Source organism: Aphidius gifuensis, linkage group LG1, assembly GCF_014905175.1.
Source record: "Aphidius gifuensis isolate YNYX2018 linkage group LG1, ASM1490517v1, whole genome shotgun sequence".
Classification (NCBI taxonomy): domain Eukaryota; kingdom Metazoa; phylum Arthropoda; class Insecta; order Hymenoptera; family Braconidae; genus Aphidius; species Aphidius gifuensis.
The window spans coordinates 19,559,590-19,577,378 of record NC_057788.1 but is presented as its reverse complement, the minus strand read 5'-3'; the positions used below and the strand labels follow the sequence as shown (position 1 = coordinate 19,577,378).

The 17,789-nt window shown below is 26.5% G+C and overlaps 3 protein-coding genes across 4 annotated transcripts; 1 reads left to right on the top strand and 2 right to left on the bottom strand.

Annotated features, from left to right (window-relative positions):
• The first annotated feature begins 6,783 nt into the window (after positions 1-6,783).
• On the top strand, positions 6,784-10,984 carry LOC122850846 (apoptosis-inducing factor 1, mitochondrial). 2 transcript variants are annotated; one of them, XR_006373666.1, is made up of 5 exons: positions 6,784-7,014; positions 7,307-8,788; positions 8,869-9,284; positions 9,357-9,566; positions 10,791-10,984. XR_006373666.1 is itself a non-coding variant. In XM_044149909.1 (4 exons), the coding sequence occupies exons 1-4, from the start codon at positions 6,918-6,920 to the stop codon at positions 9,426-9,428; spliced, it is 2,067 nt and encodes a 688-aa protein (XP_044005844.1). In that variant the 5' UTR covers positions 6,784-6,917; the 3' UTR covers positions 9,429-9,916. The 2 variants fall into 2 exon arrangements, 1 of the variants encoding a protein (XP_044005844.1); XM_044149909.1 differs by lacking the exon at positions 10,791-10,984 and having other exon boundaries at positions 9,357-9,916.
• On the bottom strand, positions 9,744-14,210 carry LOC122860279 (protein broad-minded-like; the record flags this gene model as incomplete). Its single annotated transcript, XM_044164013.1, has 6 exons — positions 9,744-9,909; positions 9,993-10,386; positions 11,102-11,418; positions 11,485-11,895; positions 11,959-12,164; positions 12,251-14,210. Coding segments are annotated over 6 exons (3,426 nt in total), but the record flags the coding sequence as incomplete, so codon positions are not given.
• Positions 13,075-17,640, bottom strand: LOC122850823 (TBC domain-containing protein kinase-like protein). The gene is made up of 3 exons (XM_044149889.1): positions 15,588-17,640; positions 14,960-15,510; positions 13,075-14,884 (listed from the first exon to the last, which is right to left on the bottom strand). The coding sequence occupies exons 1-3, from the start codon at positions 17,365-17,367 to the stop codon at positions 14,759-14,761; spliced, it is 2,457 nt and encodes an 818-aa protein (XP_044005824.1). The 5' UTR covers positions 17,368-17,640; the 3' UTR covers positions 13,075-14,758.
• Positions 17,641-17,789: the final 149 nt, after the last annotated feature.

The window sequence follows — 17,789 nt, the reverse complement described above, 5'->3', positions numbered from 1 at the left end:
GTAACATTTTAGTTTGTTTTATTCCTATATTTTTTCGTCTACTGCGCCGTTTCCGGGCTTCCGAGAGATTTTTGGAACGTACCCAGGTAAAATTTTTAAATTACGCATGTGTGCGTAAAAATTTATGTGCAATAAAACAAAACAAAAATAAAATAAAAAAGTAATCAAATAAAAAAAACAAAAACTTTACATCCATTAATAATTTATATAAGATTACACGATGATGAGTGTTAAACAGTTTAACCGGATATAAATATGCAATGACGTAGAGTTGTTAATTTACCGGTGTTTTATTTTTTTAGCATTTTTAACCCGATTTTTTACCGGTAAAAAGTCATTTTCAAGAAGACTAGTCACAATAGCTTTTTAATTAATTATGGCAAATGTTGCTAAGAAAAAGATGTATAGCCAAATCAAGTAATTAGTAATCTTTATAGATTCCTTAGCACTAAACTGAAATAATTTTTATTAATTAATCGCAAAATAAATTAATAAATTAATTGTAGTAAGCAGTAGAAAGTAAAAAAAAAATTAACGAGCATAAGGTGCGTAGTTGAATCGGCGCAAGTTTGGGGCTCCGCATTTTTGGTGTTTAATAAAAGTTTTTTACCGGTGTTTTACTTTTTTAGCATTTTTAACCGGATTTTTTTACCGGTAAAGAATCATTTTTAACTAAAAAAGGCGAAGCTTACCGCAGAGCCAAATAGTTTACTTCATCTTTCATGTGGATATATTAATAAATTGATAATTAATTTATTTATCAATTTATTATTAAATTTATTATTTAATAAACTAATTTTTTATTATTAATTTTATCATTATTAATTTTATTATTAACCAGATTAATAAATGGTTATTCTTTATATTATACTAATTAATGAGTATATTCGCAATTAAATTATTATTGCAAAAGAATTTTATTATTTATTAATTTATTTATATTAATTATTTACCTTGGTATTTTAATTTATTAAAGTAAATTGCATTAATTTTATTTGTTAAATAAATAAAATACCAAGAAAAAGCAGTAGTTAAGGAAAAGATGTAGCTAAAGAATTAATGTTGCTTAAAACATAATTTTGTTAGCAACATTAATTCCTTAGCTCCATCTTTTCCTTAGCTACTGCTTTTCCGTGGTATTTTATTTATTTAACAAATAAAATTAATGCAATTAATATAAGATGCGCAGTATGAATTGGAGCAAGTTTGTGACTCTGTCTTGCTCTGTCTTTCGGTGGTTAAAAACAGTTTAAAAAAAAATTTTTTTTTTTACCGTCAAAAAAATCCAGTTAAAAATCCGATTAATAACCGGTAAAAAATCCAAACTCACAACCCTACTGACAACACTGCTATTTTGCAGGTGTTGCATATATACATACACACATACATACATGTAAAGAGAGCAATCAAGATTACCCAGATAACCACATACTGGTATGATACCGGTATGTTTCCGGTATATAAGTGGTAGAAAAGTAGTATTATACAACCGGCATAAACAGGTATTATACCGGTATACTGTACTGTCACAGCGTACCAGTAAAATACTGGTAAAATCTCAGACTTTTTATGACAAGCTGTCTACGGAATGTTTACTGGTATGATGCCGGTATTTTACTAATATATATAGAGTAAAAATAATACTAGCAATATACTGGTGTTTTACCGGTACTTTGTTAACGATATATTCTTAATTTATAATAAATAATTTGTGATTTATCAAAAAGGAAATTCTATCAATTAAATCAATAAGAAAAAGTCCAAGGGAAAGCAGTAGCTAAGAAAAGGTGTAGCTAAGGAATTACAGTTGTAGGTGTAGGTGTAGGTTATAGGTGTAGCGAAAGAAAAGATGTAGCTAAAGAATGACAGTTGCCAAAAAAATTATGTTTTAAGCAACATTAATTTCTCAGCTGCAACTTTTCCTTAGCTACTGCTTGTCCTTGGTATATTTTATTTATTCAATTAATAAAATACATGTAGTTTCAATTTAAGTGAATAAAAATCCCCGAAAAAGAGCAGTTGCTAAGGAGAAGATGCAGCTAAGAAATTAATGTTTCTTGAAACATAAGTTTTCTGGCCACCGTAATTCCTTAGCTACTGCTTTTCTTTAGACATTATTATTTTTTTTGAATACAATGACATGTATTTTATTTATTGAATAAATAAAAAATACCGAAAATACAATATGACGCTGAAGCTGGTGTCCGAGCTAGCGTCTGTATCAGGGGCGTAGAAGAACCGGTGCCACGAACTGAAACTTTTTTTGTTTTTTTTCTAGACTTTGTTAGGGTTTCACGTAACAATAGGTGCTTTCTTTTGTGTATTTATTTTTTTTCCTGTTTATTTTCGCGCATGCGCGATTGAATGCGCAGTCAGCCAAAAGCCAGTTTGCAACAGCGTAGGACATTAGGGGCTGGATCAGCCATGTTTTGATTCTTATTTTTGAAAAATTATTTGTTCGACGTCACTGTTCTCTCAACAAGTTTGCATGACAGGCGCATGTGCATGATCATGCGCATGAAAGTGAAAAAAAATAAATACACAAAAGAAAGCACCTTATGCAAAATCGATTTCCCTTAAAGTACCCTAATGAGTTTAGGCACTGTAAACCATATTCTGAGTAGTAAAAATAAGATGACGCTAAAGCTGGCCGCCACTCTGGCCGCCAAACGCTGGATAGTCAGGGACGTATAGGGGCCCCGTGCTTACAATACCGAAAATTGCTTCGTTCTCATGTTTCACTACTTCATCTATTATCTAAATCATAAACGAAGTAGATAAAACCTGGAAATACATTATTTACCCTCAGCATAGCGTTTAAGGGGGTAAAAAAAAGGTGAAAACGCGTATACCGGTAAATTAATTTTTAAACTACTTTTGAACGAAAATTGGACTGAACCATTATTTTCTAATTAGTATTGAAACAATACAAAGCTAGATAAAAAAAATCAACCCTTAACATAGCGTTTTAGGGGGCAAAAGGGGGGTAAACACGAGAAATTTTTTGAAAATAATTGTTTAACTACTTTAAAACGAAAATTGGACCAAACGGTTATCATCTAAATTAATATTAGAACAATACAAAGCTAGAAAGAAAAAATTAACCCCCAACATAGCGGGGCCAGGAGGGACGAAAACTTTAATTATTTTTTTTACTAACTTTGAAATAAAAATTGGGGCATGAAAATATTATCTAAATTCAAAGTCCACTAATAAAAAGCTAAAAAAAAAATTACGACCCTTAACATAGCGTTTTAGGGGGTGAAAAAGGCAAAAAACGCGGATTCTAGACAATTTAATTTTTTTTTCTATCTTAAAATCAAAATTGAGACATGAAAATATTATCTAAATTCAAAGTCGACTGATTAAAAGCTAAAAAAAAAATATCAACCCCCAACATAGCGTTTGAGGAGGTGGTAGGGGGGATTAAAACTTTAAGTATTTTTTTTACTTACTTTAAAATGAAAATTGGACCAAACGGTTATCATCTAAATTAATATTAGAACAATAGAAAGCTAGAAAAAGGAAATCAACCCCCAACATAGCGTTTTAGGGGGGCCAGGGGGGACGGAAACTTTAATAATTTTTTTTACTAACTTTAAAATAAAAATTGGGGCATGAAAATATTATCTAAATTCAAAGTCCACTAATAAAAAGCTAAAAAAAAAATTACGACCCTTAACATAGCGTTTTAGGGGGTGAAAAGGGGTGAAAAAGTGGATTCTAGACAATTTAATTTTTTTTTCTATCTTAAACTCAAAATTAATCCATAAAAATATTATGTAGAATGATAGTCGACTAATTAAAAGCTAAAAAAAAAATATCAACCCCCAACATAGCGTTTGAGGGGGTGGCAGGGGGGATTAAAACTTTAAGTATTTTTTTTACTTACTTTAAAATGAAAATTGGGGCATGAAAATATTTTCTAAATTAGAAGTCAATTAATTAAAAGCTAAGAAAAAAACTACGACCCTTAACATGGCGTTGTAGGGGGTGAAAAGGGCTAAAAACGCGGATTCTAGACAATTTAATTTTTTTTTCTATCCTAAAATCAAAATTGGGGCATGAAAATATTTTCTAAATTAAAAGTCAACTAATAAAAAGCTAAAAAAAAAAACTACGACCCTTAACATAGCGTTTTAGTGAGTGAAGAGGGATGAAAACGCGGATTCTAGACAATTTAATTTTTTTTTCTATCCTAAAAACAAAATTGGGACATGAAAATATTATCTAAATTCAGAGTCGACTGATTAAAAGCTAAAAAAGAAATATCAACCCCCAACATAGCGTTTTAGGGGGTGGTAAGGGGGATTAAAACTTTAATTATTTTTTTTACTTACTTTAAAATAAAAATTGGGGCATGAAAATATTTTCTAAATTAAAAGTCAACTAATTAAAAGATAAAAAAAAATATCAACCACTAACATAACGTTTTAGGGGGTAGTAGAGGGGTTGGAACCATTAATTATTTTTTTTACATACTTTAAAATGGAAATTGGGGCAAAAAATTATTATCTGGATTGATATGGGACTAATAAAAAGCTAGGAAAAAAATTTTAACCCTCAACATAGCGTTTTAGGGGGTGGTAGGGGGAACTAAAACTTTAATTATTTTTTTTACTTACTTTAAAAAAAAAATTGGACCAAACAGTTATCATCTAAATTAATATGAGAACAATAGAAAGCTAGGAAAAAAAAATCAACCCCCAACATAGCGTTTTAGGGGGTGGTAAGGGGGATTAAAACTTTAATTATTTTTTTTACTTACTTTGAAATGAAAATTGGGTCATGAAAATATTTTCTAAATTAAAAGTCAACTAATTAAAAGATAAAAAAAAAATATCAACCACTAACATAACGTTTTAGGGGGTAGTAGAGGGGATGGAACCTTTTTTTACATACTTTTAAATGAAAATTGGGGCAAAAAATTATTATCTTAATTGATATGGGACTAAAAAAAAGCTCTTTATTGTTCCTATATTAAAAAATAAATTGTCTGAAATCTGCGTTTTCACTCCTTTTTATCCTCTAAAACGCTATGTTAGGGGTCGAAATTTTTTTTTTACCTTTTTATTACTTCTATATTGATTTTAATAATACTTTTTTGCCCCAATTTCTATTTTAAAGTTAGTAAAAAAATAATTAAAGTTTCCGTCCCCCCTGGCCCCATCTAATACGCTATGTTGGTGGTTGATATTTTTTTTATTGCTTTTAAACAGTCGACTATTAATTTACATAATATTTTTATGCCCGAATTTTGATTTTAAGATAGAAAAAAAAATTAAATTGTCTAGAATCCGCGTTTTCAGCCCTTTTCACCCCCTAAAACGCTATGTTGAGGGTCGTAGTTTTTTTCTTAGCTTTTAATCAATTAACTTCTAATGTAGAAAATATTTTTATGCCCCAATTGTCATTTTAAAGTAAGTAAAAAAAATACTTAAAGTTTTAATCCCCCCTACCACCCCCTCAAACGCTATGTTGGGGGTTGTAATTATTTTTTTAGCTTTTTATTAGTTGACTTTTAATTTAGAAAATATTTTCATGCTCCAATTTTCATTTTAAAGTTAGTAAAAAATAAAAAAGTAAATTGGCCCTCCTAAAACGCTATGTTGGGGATATTTTTATTGCTTTCAATCACTCAACTATTGATTTACATAATATTTTCATGCCCCAATTTTGATTTTAAGATAGAAAAAAATAAATTGTCTAGAATCCGCGGTTTCACTTTCTAAAACGCTATGTTAAGGTCGTAATTTTTTTAGCTTTTATTAGTGGACTTTGAGTTTAGATAATATTTTCATGCCCCAATTTCGATTTTAAGATAGAAAAATTAAATTGTCTAGAATCCGTTTTCACCCCTTTTCACCCCTAAAAAACTATGTTAAGGGTCGTAATTTTTTTTTTTAGCTTTTTATTAGTGGACTTTGAATTTAGATAATATTTTCATGTCTCAATTTTCATTTTAACGTTAGTAAAAAAAATAATTAATGTTTCCGTCCCCCCTGGCTCCCCCTAAAACGCTATGTTGGGGGTTGATATTTTTTTTTTAGCTTTCAATTAGTTGACTCTTAATTCAGATAATATTAAACAGGCCCAATTTTGTTTTCAGGTCCAATTTACGTTTGATGGCCAGAGTGGCGGCCACCTTCAGCGTCATAAAATAAGAAAAAGGATATCTTAGTAAAAATAAAGAAAAATTAATTTATCCGAAAATACTCGTAGCTACCTCGAAATCTTTTTACCGTAGATTTACCGATGTAGGGGGATGAAATTTTGGTAGGGGGTTAGAATTACATCGATAACAATTACGGTAAAAAATTTTTAAGGTAGCTACGAGTAGTTTCGGAGAAATAAATTTTTTTTTGTTTTTATTAAAACGTGTACCTTAATTTCACCCCCTAGAACACGACGTAGAGGGATGAAATTTTTGTAGGGGGTTAAAATTACATCGATAATAATTACGGAAAAAAAATTTCGAGGTAGCTACGAGTACGCTAGCTATAATCACGCTAAAAGAACGCTATCCTTAGCGTCTATACAAAGGACAGGTATTATACCGTTATGATACTGGTATTCAATACCGCTACAGTGTACCGGTATTTTATAGGTAAATTTCTTCTCTTTTATTCTCTGCAACATCTTGGTAATATGTACTGGTATTTCACCGGCAATATAGCTTTACTAGTTCCTAGTATATTATACCAGTATTGTACTAGTATTATACTAGTAGTAAAATCCACTGCCATTTTGTAATATTCTGTACCAGTAAGATACCGGTATATAGCTGATACAAATTCCTAGTGGTACGCAGTGGTTATCTGGGATATAGTTTATGTATTTTTTCATTCATTTTTTTGTGATATTTAATTTACCTTAAAAATAATAAAAATCATAGAGTTAAATAAAAGTTATAAAAAATGTTGAATTGTCATCGAGTTTTAAGCCGATTGTCGAAGATAACGAGACAAGTCAATGCTGGTTACATTGATCAACAGTCAGAAAAATTCATTGGGAGTAAGTGAATAAAAATACTCATCAATAACACAATATATACCTATGCCTTTATTTTTTTTTTGTCATGATGTTTTTGTATCAGTATAAATTTTCAAAAAATATCAATTTTTGTAATTAAATTAGTTATATATTGTTTTATAATTATTTATTATTGTTTATTATTTATTTACACGTGATTCAAAATTATCTAACCTTCAAACAATTGTATATATTATTTATAATTATAATGCGTATCGTATTTGCCGGTTTGCATGTATTTGTTTTCTCAAATTATTTTTATGTTTGAAAATAGGAATCTGTACAAGAAATGCGAGTGATAAAAAAACTGTAAAATCTGATTTAAAACCAGCATCAGGAACAACACTCAAAGCTGAAGATTGTATACCTCCAAAATATGAAAAAATTTCATCAATTGAAGAACCAAGTTCAACAACAGCATGTGATATTCCAACAGCACAATATAATTCTTGTCCACCAGATTGTGAAATAAATTGTGGTAAAATTCCACCAAATGGACCAAAAGATGATACAATATTTGAAAATTATTGGAAACATATACTAGCAGCACTTGCTTTAACTGGTGTTGGTTTTTATGCATTAACACGTGATGATAAAAATAAAAAAACTACTGAATCATCTGATAAATCAGTTAAACAAAAAAGTATAATAAAAAATGAATCATATAAAAAAAAACAAGGTGAAAAAATACGTTATCCAATAACTTCATTATCAATACCACCAGAAATACCATATTTATTAATTGGTGGTGGTACTGCTGCATTTTCAGCATTTAGATCAATTAAATCACATGATCCAAAAGCAAAAGTTCTTGTTATAACCGATGAATCAGATAATCCATATATGAGACCACCATTATCAAAAGAATTATGGTACAATAAAGATATGAAATTAGCAACTGAATTAAATTTTAAACAATGGAATGGTACACAAAGAAGTCTTTATTATGAACCACCAGAATTTTATACAAAAGTTGAAAGTTTAATGAGTTCAGATAAAGGTGGTGTTGCTGTTGCTACTGGATGGAAAATTGAACGTATTGATCCATTAAAAAAAATAGCAATACTGGATGATGGTTATGAAATAAAATATGATAAATGTCTTATTGCAACTGGTGCATCACCTAAAAATCTTGCAATATTTGAAACAGCTGATGATGAGATCAAATCAAAAGTCATAGCATTTAGAACAAAAGATAATTTTTTGGATCTTGAAAATAGATTAAATGATCCAAATATTAATAATATTGTTATTATTGGTGGTGGTTTTTTAGGTTCTGAATTAGCATGTTCAATCGCCAGAAATTTTGAAAATACTAAAAAAAAAATATATCAAATTTATAAAGAAAAATATATTATGTCACAAATATTACCAGAATATTTAAGTAAATGGGCAACTGAAAAAACAACAATGGAAGGTGTAACATGTATTGCTAATTCTGAAATTAAAGATATTGAAATAAATAGTGGTAACATGAATTTAATACTAAATGATGGTAAAAAAATTAATGCTGATCAAGTTATTATTGCTGTTGGTGTTGATGCTAATACTGAACTTGCTAAAACTTCAAATCTTGAAGTTGATAAAAATATTGGTGGATTTTTAGTTAATGCTGAACTTGAAGCAAGATCTAATCTTTGGGTTGCTGGTGATGCTGCATGTTTTTATGATGTTAAACTTGGTAGAAGAAGAGTTGAGCATCATGATCATGCTGTTATTTCTGGTAGACTTGCTGGTGAAAATATGACTGGTGCAGGTAAATTGAACAAAAAAAAAATATATCTATTTTATATTTATATAATTAATTTTTACTATGTAACTAATTTTTCAATAAAGGCAAGCCTTATCTTCATCAATCTATGTTTTGGTCTGATTTGGGACCAGAAGTCGGTTATGAAGCAATTGGAATTGTTGATTCTTTACTTCCAACTGTTGGAGTATTTGCTAAACTTGATGATAAAAATAATAAATCATCAGAAACAAAAAATAAACATTTAAATAATGATAATGAATTGAGTAATAAAAATACCAAAAAAAGTGATAAATCCGAATTATTATCTCATACAATTGATAATAATAATTCAGACAATAATAATGGCCAAAAAAAAAATCGTGATTGTTCAGATAATATTACAAAACCAATTCAAAATAAAGATGATTATGAAAAAGGGGTTATTTTTTATCTCAGAGATGACATTGTTGTTGGAATTGTCTTGTGGAATATTTTCAATCGAATGTCTATTGCTCGACAGGTAAAATTCAACAAACTTTTTTTAATTTTTCTCTATTATTAATTTTTTTATTAAATAATTTATTTTTCATAGGTTCTTGCTAGAGGCACAAAATATGATGAAATCAACGAAGTAGCAAAACTTTTTACCATTCACGAAGATTGATTGATTTTTGTTCTTTTTGTTTAGAACTTGAAAGGTCAATATATTGCAAACGTAAAAAACATGTAAATAATATTTCCATGAAACAAAAGTTATCTGTAGGAATGCAACAATGATAATTCTACTTTTGATTTTTTTCAAGTAAGCATTTAAAATGAGAGAAATCATTGATTTTTAGATAATAAAAACAAACAAAAAAAAAAATATAACGAAGATAAGGTATTATAATTTTTTTATTATTCATTTAGTTGTTGAACATTAATAGTTTTTTATTTTACACAAATTTACATAACGAAAAGAAAATATTATTATTGTTGGGAATTAATAGTTTTTTTTTTTTTTTTTTTTACATAAATTCATCAGTTTCTTTGTCAAGTGAATTTACTTTTCTCCCGGTTAATGAGGGTAAAATATTGTTTTGATATTTTTTTTCCAGACGATCAATAAAGTTCATGTGTTCATGACAATGATAACCACTTAAATCCTGAAAATATAATTAATAATTAAAAAACAAGTTGAATTTATTTATTTTTATAAGAAAAAAAAAACGAAAATTTATTAACTCACTAAATTTTCTGGCCAAGATTTTTTTTCAATAACATCTTGCATGATCAGTGGTTCACAATATTTTAAAAGTGAAACACAATAATATACAATATAATCTGGAGGATTCATTATGCAAATCGAAAAGAAATGCAGTATTTCTGACCATTCTAGAATTCCCCAAAAACATTGTCCTAACAGTTGATTGCAAATGATCCACCATTGAAGACCATAATTACTTTTCAAAACATAACACGCATTTGGTAATTCTTGATTCACAACAGTTTCAATATGTTGACACAATAAAAATTGTGTTATTAATTTTTCATTGTTTAAATTATCAATTGCATTACCAAGTTCACGCCACATGTACATTGCCGATGGATAATGTACAAAATTTCTTACAAACTCTTTGCATCTTTAATTTAAAAAAAAGAAAAACAGTTCATTAATTAGAAAATTGAATTCTGAAATGTGATTAACTCGTATCATCAAATGACAAGTTTATGATGATAAATTGAAATATTGATAATTGATCATAAATGGTAGATCAATTAAAATGAAACCAAGTTTTCAATCTGAAACTTGTCAATGATGATTTTGAGTTAGTTCGAGTCTCCAATAAATATCATATTTGATTATTTTGAGATTGAGATTCACGGCTCACTGAGACGCAATTTTCTTTTTTTTTTTTAAATTCACCAAATTGTAAATAAAAATAATTTTTTAAACCATATTTTATCGTAAAAAAATTTAAAAAATTTCTTACAGAAACTACCACTTGTTGACAATTTTTACAGATATGATTTTTTTTTTTTGCAGACCGTTGAGAGCACATTCCAAAAGTTTCTAAAATTATTAAAACAGTGGGTTTTCTACTCACTGTAGATATTTTTCAAAAATTTATTTTACAATTTTAGAAACTTTTCGATTTGTTTTTGTCAGTTTGGAAAAAAAAAGATTTTTACAAATTACGCAGTGTAAAAGGATGATTAAAAATTTTAAAAATTTATTTTGGATCATGGAAAACGTAAAGAAAAAAATATAATAAATATCTATATAATAAAAAAATTGATTGATAAAATAAAAAAAAATTTTTGAATAAATGTTTAACGTATTTGTCATTTACTTACGTATCAATTTGTCCATTACAAATAACAAATATTGTAGAAACAAACCAATCAAAAGCTTCGTAAGTATCTGGTTTTTCATAATTTATAAAACCATGAAGTGTTTCAAAGACGTGTTTTAAATGTTTTTTAGCAACAAATTGATCACCAGTATTTTTGCATTGATCCTCAAAGTAACGTATAGCCAGATCAAGACCATAATCTTCTTCAGGCAGCCAATAATAAGTGTATGATGAATCTTTCCATATAAATATATCAACCCATTCGACAGTTGATATTGCTTGTTTCATTTGTTCCAATAAATTTATCAAAGTTGTATGCTTGAATATTTAAAAAATAATAATTTTATCATTTAATAAATAATTTATAATTCATTTTTTATTTACCTTCATAGGTTGAGGTGAATTTTCATGAGCTTTTTTCATTTGCACAATCCAACTGCTATCTCTTAAACCTGGTATTATATTACTAAGTTCATCATCAAGTTCTGAATGATCTGTTATTGATCGTGGTCTTTGCCATTCATCGTCCATTTCTGGTGGTGGAAATGATGAAAAAATCATATTTTTTTCAATACTTTTCATAGGCTTATCAAGTTTTTGACGAACATAATATGATTTACATAATATTTTGTGACGTAAAGAGCTGCACTCATCAACAACATAAACAACATGAGTTTCATCAATATCAATTTTTTGCTCTTCTTCATATTCTTCATTATTATCATCATCTTTATTTTTGTCAATGTATTTTGTTACCTCAAGTTGACTGGCTTCTTGAAGATCAAGTAGTTTTGACTGTAATTAAATTTTATTATTAATTATTATTTATATTATGTTGATTTCAATGAAATTTTTTACCTGGAGATCATAAGCATGTAGTAGATAAACTAATATATCAAGATTCCATATCATGACTTCCAAAGATAAGAGACTGAAGTAATGATATGGGGAATCATCAATTAATGAGTATTCTATGAGTTGACAAAAACTTTGAGGATGATCAATACTTTCATCGCTTGAATTTGATTCTTCTTTTTCATTATCAAGCATAAAAACCATAAAACCTAATTAACAAACAAAAATGATTATAGTTTTGTTGTTTTTAATTAAATAATTGATTTTTTTCAATTTATCAAAAATATTTAATTACATTTTGTACTGAGTGATACTAGTGAGAGTACATGAATAAATTTTTCAACATTTTCTGAATTCCAAGGATCAAAAAATAATTGTATATCTTCAATATTACAGCATACTTCATTTAAAAACATTGACAAAGTATGAGGCACAAGATCAGCAATAATTTTAAATGCTTGATCAAAAAATGATGATGAAATAACAAAGCTAACAATGTCATTTGATTTCCATGAATATCGTAATGGATTAATTGATGCTCTAACAAGTTCTTCAAATATTAATTCATGTCCTGATAATAACCATATACCCAATGGCCAAGATGATATTTTCATAAGCATTTTTTTAACAGCTGAATCAATATTTTGAGTTTTATTTTCATGTATAACAGCATATTTATCAATTTTACTATAAAAATAATCAATTGATGGATAAAAATAATCTTCAATTGTTTGGGCAATTAGCTCTAAATTTGGTAATACTTGACATAATTTTCCAATAACATCGAGTACACGTAAAATATGATTCACATTCATGACAACAAGTGGTTGTCTCAATAAATCTGATGCATGTTGAAGAAAACAACAAGCTGGTATTATTTTTTTTTCTTTTATTTGAATATTATTATTTGTTGAATTTTTAAGAATAACGGATTGATTAGTTTCTGGTAAATATGGTGTTGAAAAAAATATAATACCATCTTTTGAATCTAAAATAAAATCAATAATATCAATTGTATGTGATGCTGTTAAATTATTATTTATATTAATTTTTGATGGTTTATTAATAAGTGGTAAAATTGATGCTTGAAATAATTTTAAATCACATTGTATATATTGTTGTTGTAACATTAATTTTAATGCTTCAAATGATTCATTATATATTGATTTTGCTTCAGTTGATACTGCTAATGAATTTAAAAAATTTATCAAATCAATTGCAAAATCATTTGTTGATGGTATTAATAATGCTGATGAATCAATTGTAATATCTGATGTTTTATTATTTGGATAATAAATACAAATTTGTGATGCAATATTTAAACAATGAAGAAATGTTATTGTTTCAACTGTTTCACCAGATATAAAAACAGATGATGTATTACCACAATTACCACTTACATAAATTGTTTCATCGGTTATTGAATATGCAATTTGACTTTGATGACAATCTTTTAAACCAATTTTAACAGTGTTAAATATTATATCAATAATATTTGGTATTTTTGATATTGAAAGCATCAAACTTTTTCTTGTTGTCATACTATGAATTAATTTTTTACACCATATACCACGTGGATCAATAATTGATACTAAATTTAATATACTCATTATTTTATTATTTTGATTTATTATATTTTTCCATGTTAATATATCAATAAACTGTTCAATCATTTCATCAATTGTTCTGTCAGTACTTCTTGTTATTTTTAATATTTCACGTTGATACATTATTATTAAATACAATAATCTTATTAATTTTTCATGTAAATATATTTTAAAATTAACACCTGTATTTAAATTTGGTAAATTGTCATAATTTTTTTTAATATTATATTCATTTTTTAATGATGTTATTAAATTTGTATAAATATCATGTGATCGTGAACTGTCTGAATATTTTGAATGAATTTTCAAACTTGCTTCAAAAATTGGTTTTTTATCATCAGATATACCATCTCTAAGTGATTTTAAAAGTAGCTCAAATGTTTCATTATTACAATTATTGATAAATTCAATTTTTGATAATGTCTCAAAACCTGCAAGTCTAACATGAACTGGTTTATCAATTGATATTTTATCCAAAATTGTTGAAAAATTACGCTCATGTATGTTTTTATTAAAGTGTATATCACTTTTATTCCAATCATCATCACCAACATCATCATCATCATCATCATCGTCATTACTACTTTCAAAATATTCAAAACTATTTTTAACATTTGTATCAATTTCATGATCATCATCATTATCATTCAATAATATTTCATCAATATTATTATCATATAAATCTAAATTAATTTTAAATTAACATTTTTGTTTTTGTCTAAGCATTTCATCAGCTATCAAAACCGGATCATCAACATTATTATCACCTAATTTTTCAACAATTAAATCACTTAAATTATCTTTTAAATATTTTTTCATTAATCTACGAAATGGTAAATTTATTTCTTCAGCCATTATTATTTTTTTAATTTATTGATTATAATTAATTTCTTTTTTTTCTTTTTGTCAATCAAGGTTACTATTTATATACTAGACAACTTTTTACTTATTACTTGTTGGATTATTTTGATTTATTTTGAAAAATGGTTGTCATGGTAATTAATGTTGATTTTTTTTATTTTCATGTTGGTATTGATGATATAAATTTTTTTTTTTTTTTTACAATCATAATTTTTTAATAAGACAATTATGTACACAATAATTTTTTTTTTTTTTTTTACATATATACCGATATTAAAAATAAACAAAGAAATAATATATCTATTATATATTTTATAAATTTGATAATTATATATCTAATTGTTATAAATGTTTTCTCTCATGGGAATCAATAAATTTGGACATTTTGAACGTAAAGCATAAATGCCACCTTGTAGTGAACAAACTCCAGATACTCCACACTTGATAAGAAATTCAGCAAACTGAAAAAAAAAAAAAAGTTTTATAAATTCGAAAAATATTTATTAAATATTATTAATTATAAATTGTATATTAACCAATGAATTTGTTTGATCATGTGGTCCAATAATAACAACAACTTTTCCTTTATGTTCATGTAATATTTTAGCTTGTGGACCAAGTTTATCAATATCAATATGAGACAATTGAACATTTGTAAATGGTATATTAATACTTTTTGGAACAGCACCTCTTTCAAATTGTATATTATCTCTAATATCAACAATAACAAGTTTTTCATCAATATTTTCATATATATTTATAAAATCATTAACACTTATTCTTGATAATTTTTCAGTTCCAATATCTGGTTCTTTCCATCCATCAGATTTTGATTGATCATATTGGTATTTTCTGTATGTTATACTTGATGGTGTATTTTGATACATTATCATTGAATCTTTGACACAAAGTTCAATATCAATTTCTGGTAAATCTGAGAATAATAATATACATTCATTGAATCCAGAGGTTAATAGTGAATCTCTAAGCTGTTTTAGAATAGCAAGACCAACCATCAGTGGAAATGATGAATCACCAAGTAATAATTTATCCCAAAGATGTAAAATTTTATGAAGTGGAAATACATCTGTAATAATAAAAATAATTATTAATAAAAAAATTTCTTTTTTTTTTTTTTTTTATTTCAATAAATTAAAAACTTACGTGAAAACATTGTTAAAAACCATGGTATTGCAAATAATTCTGGTACAAAATTAATTGAACTTAAATGATTAGCTAAATATGGATCATGAAATGCAATAATTTGTGAAAATTTAGCTAAATATTCTTGTATTATTGCACTATTATCTTTGAGAAAAAATTTATGTAAATATTTTGGTATAAATGCTGATAAACAAGCAAATGCTCTTGCTTCATTATTAAAATTAAGATAAATAAATGGTGCTGTTAATGAATCTAATCCTTGCCAATAAACATAATGAGAATTATCTTTAACCCATGCCTTTAAAATTCTTTGTAATTTTTTATGGCCAGTTCCAGATGATAATAATTCACTGTACTGATGGCATCTTGGTATATCAACTTCAATTTGTCTATCAGTATGAGTTGGTGTTTCTTTATCAATAACATCATAACGATTATAAATATCACCATTAATATTTAATAATGCTGACCAAACATCACCTCTAACAAGTGGTGGTATATCTTTATGTGCTTCACGTATAATAGCATTTCGCGTTAATGGATAAATTTGTAATAAACGATTAAATAATACAATTCTGTAAAATTGATATTCAGTATCTCTTTCACGTATTATTAATGGTAATTCAGCGTCATTATCTGTTAAATTATCTTGTTCTTTAACATGCATTTGACTTGTTAATCTTGGACAATTTGCAATATATGATATATGTGATAAACGTGATTTGAGTGTATCAAGTTGTACTTTAACAACACGTAAATCTAAAAGACCAGCAGTATCACGTCGACCAAACATTTGTCCTAATAATATAACTAAATTTGGTATTGATAATATTGGTGGTCTTGATCTAATTAAACCTTGTTTTTTTAATTCAATTATTATATCACCACCAGCAAGATTCCAAAGATAATATAATTCATCCATTTTTCTTGATATTATACTTTTTTTATTATCAATATTAGATTGTAATTGTGAATTTTGTTTATTTAATTCTTGAAATATTGAAAGTTTTAATAATTCTTCAGCTGTTTTTCTTTTTGATGGTTTTATTTGTAAACAATAATTAATAAGTTCTTTGATATTATCTTGTGTATTTTTAAATATATCATATTTATCACATTCACGTGCAAGACGTTCAAATATACTTGTTTTAGTTTGTAAAATACTTAAATTTTTCCATAGCCATTGTGGTAATTTTGAATTTGACCATATTTTTTCATTTAATATTAATTCAACAATAATAATACCTATTGTCCATGAATCAACTTTACAACTACTCATTTTGTTATTTAATGATAAAAAAACCTCTGGTGCTGTATATTTTGGATAACCAATTGGAAACGTTACATTTTTACCAAAATCAGTCATAAAATAAAATCCATAATTATATAATTGTACTTGTTCATTATTTTTAATTAATATATTATCTGGACTTAAATGACGATGTACCAATCCAAGTTTATGAATATATGATAAACCATTTAAACATTGATAAATAATATTTATAATATTATTTGTTGTTAAATTTTTCTTATTCGATAATTGTTCACCACTGTATTCAGCAACAACAACAATTCTTTCATGCTTACTTCTAACAATATCTAAATAAGTTGATAAATTTTCATGTTTTATTGTTTTTAAAAATTGTGATTTACCATAAATTGTTATGGAATTTGGTGTTAATGGTAACCCATTACTTCCACATAATTCAGTTGGATGACTTTGAGCAAAAAATGTCATTCCACCAAGGCATCGTTCTTCACTTTCCAATATTGCTGGCATTATTAATTAATTTTAATTCAACAAATATTAATGATTATTTAGATACCAATTTAATTATGACATTTGATGTTATCAAAACACAAACTTTTAGGTTAAACAGAATTATATTTTTTTTTAAATTTATTTGAAAATAATTAATAATTAAAGTTTATAAATTTTTTTGTCACATCTTTAACAAAATACATTTGTTTATTAACAAGATAAAAATCATCTAAATTATAAACAATGAAAAAAAAAACAACAACAACCTGTCATTCGTAGGATGACACCTTCTTTTTTTTTTTTTTTGTAATGGCAAGCCTGATATATTTTTTTCTAAAATTAATCTTGCAATTTACCCTTATTTTTATATTAAAAATTCAGGGGATGTTTATTTGTATTTTATATAATATTTAAAAAAAAACATATTAACACATACTTAT

Excerpts from the sequence above, each read along its gene's own strand:
- LOC122850823 (XM_044149889.1), bottom strand. The coding sequence starts at position 17,367 with ATGCCAGCAATATTGGAAAGTGAAGAACGATGCCTTGGTGGAATGACA. Across the intron at positions 15,511-15,587 it reads GTTTTTAACAATGTTTTCAC|ATGTATTTCCACTTCATAAA; the intron begins GTAAGTTTTTAA and ends TTATTATTACAG. Across the intron at positions 14,885-14,959 it reads ATGATCAAACAAATTCATTG|TTTGCTGAATTTCTTATCAA; the intron begins GTTAATATACAA and ends TTTTTTTTTCAG.
- LOC122850846 (XM_044149909.1), top strand. The coding sequence starts at position 6,918 with ATGTTGAATTGTCATCGAGTTTTAAGCCGATTGTCGAAGATAACGAGA. Across the intron at positions 7,015-7,306 it reads GTCAGAAAAATTCATTGGGA|GAATCTGTACAAGAAATGCG; the intron begins GTAAGTGAATAA and ends GTTTGAAAATAG. Across the intron at positions 8,789-8,868 it reads TGAAAATATGACTGGTGCAG|GCAAGCCTTATCTTCATCAA; the intron begins GTAAATTGAACA and ends TTTTCAATAAAG.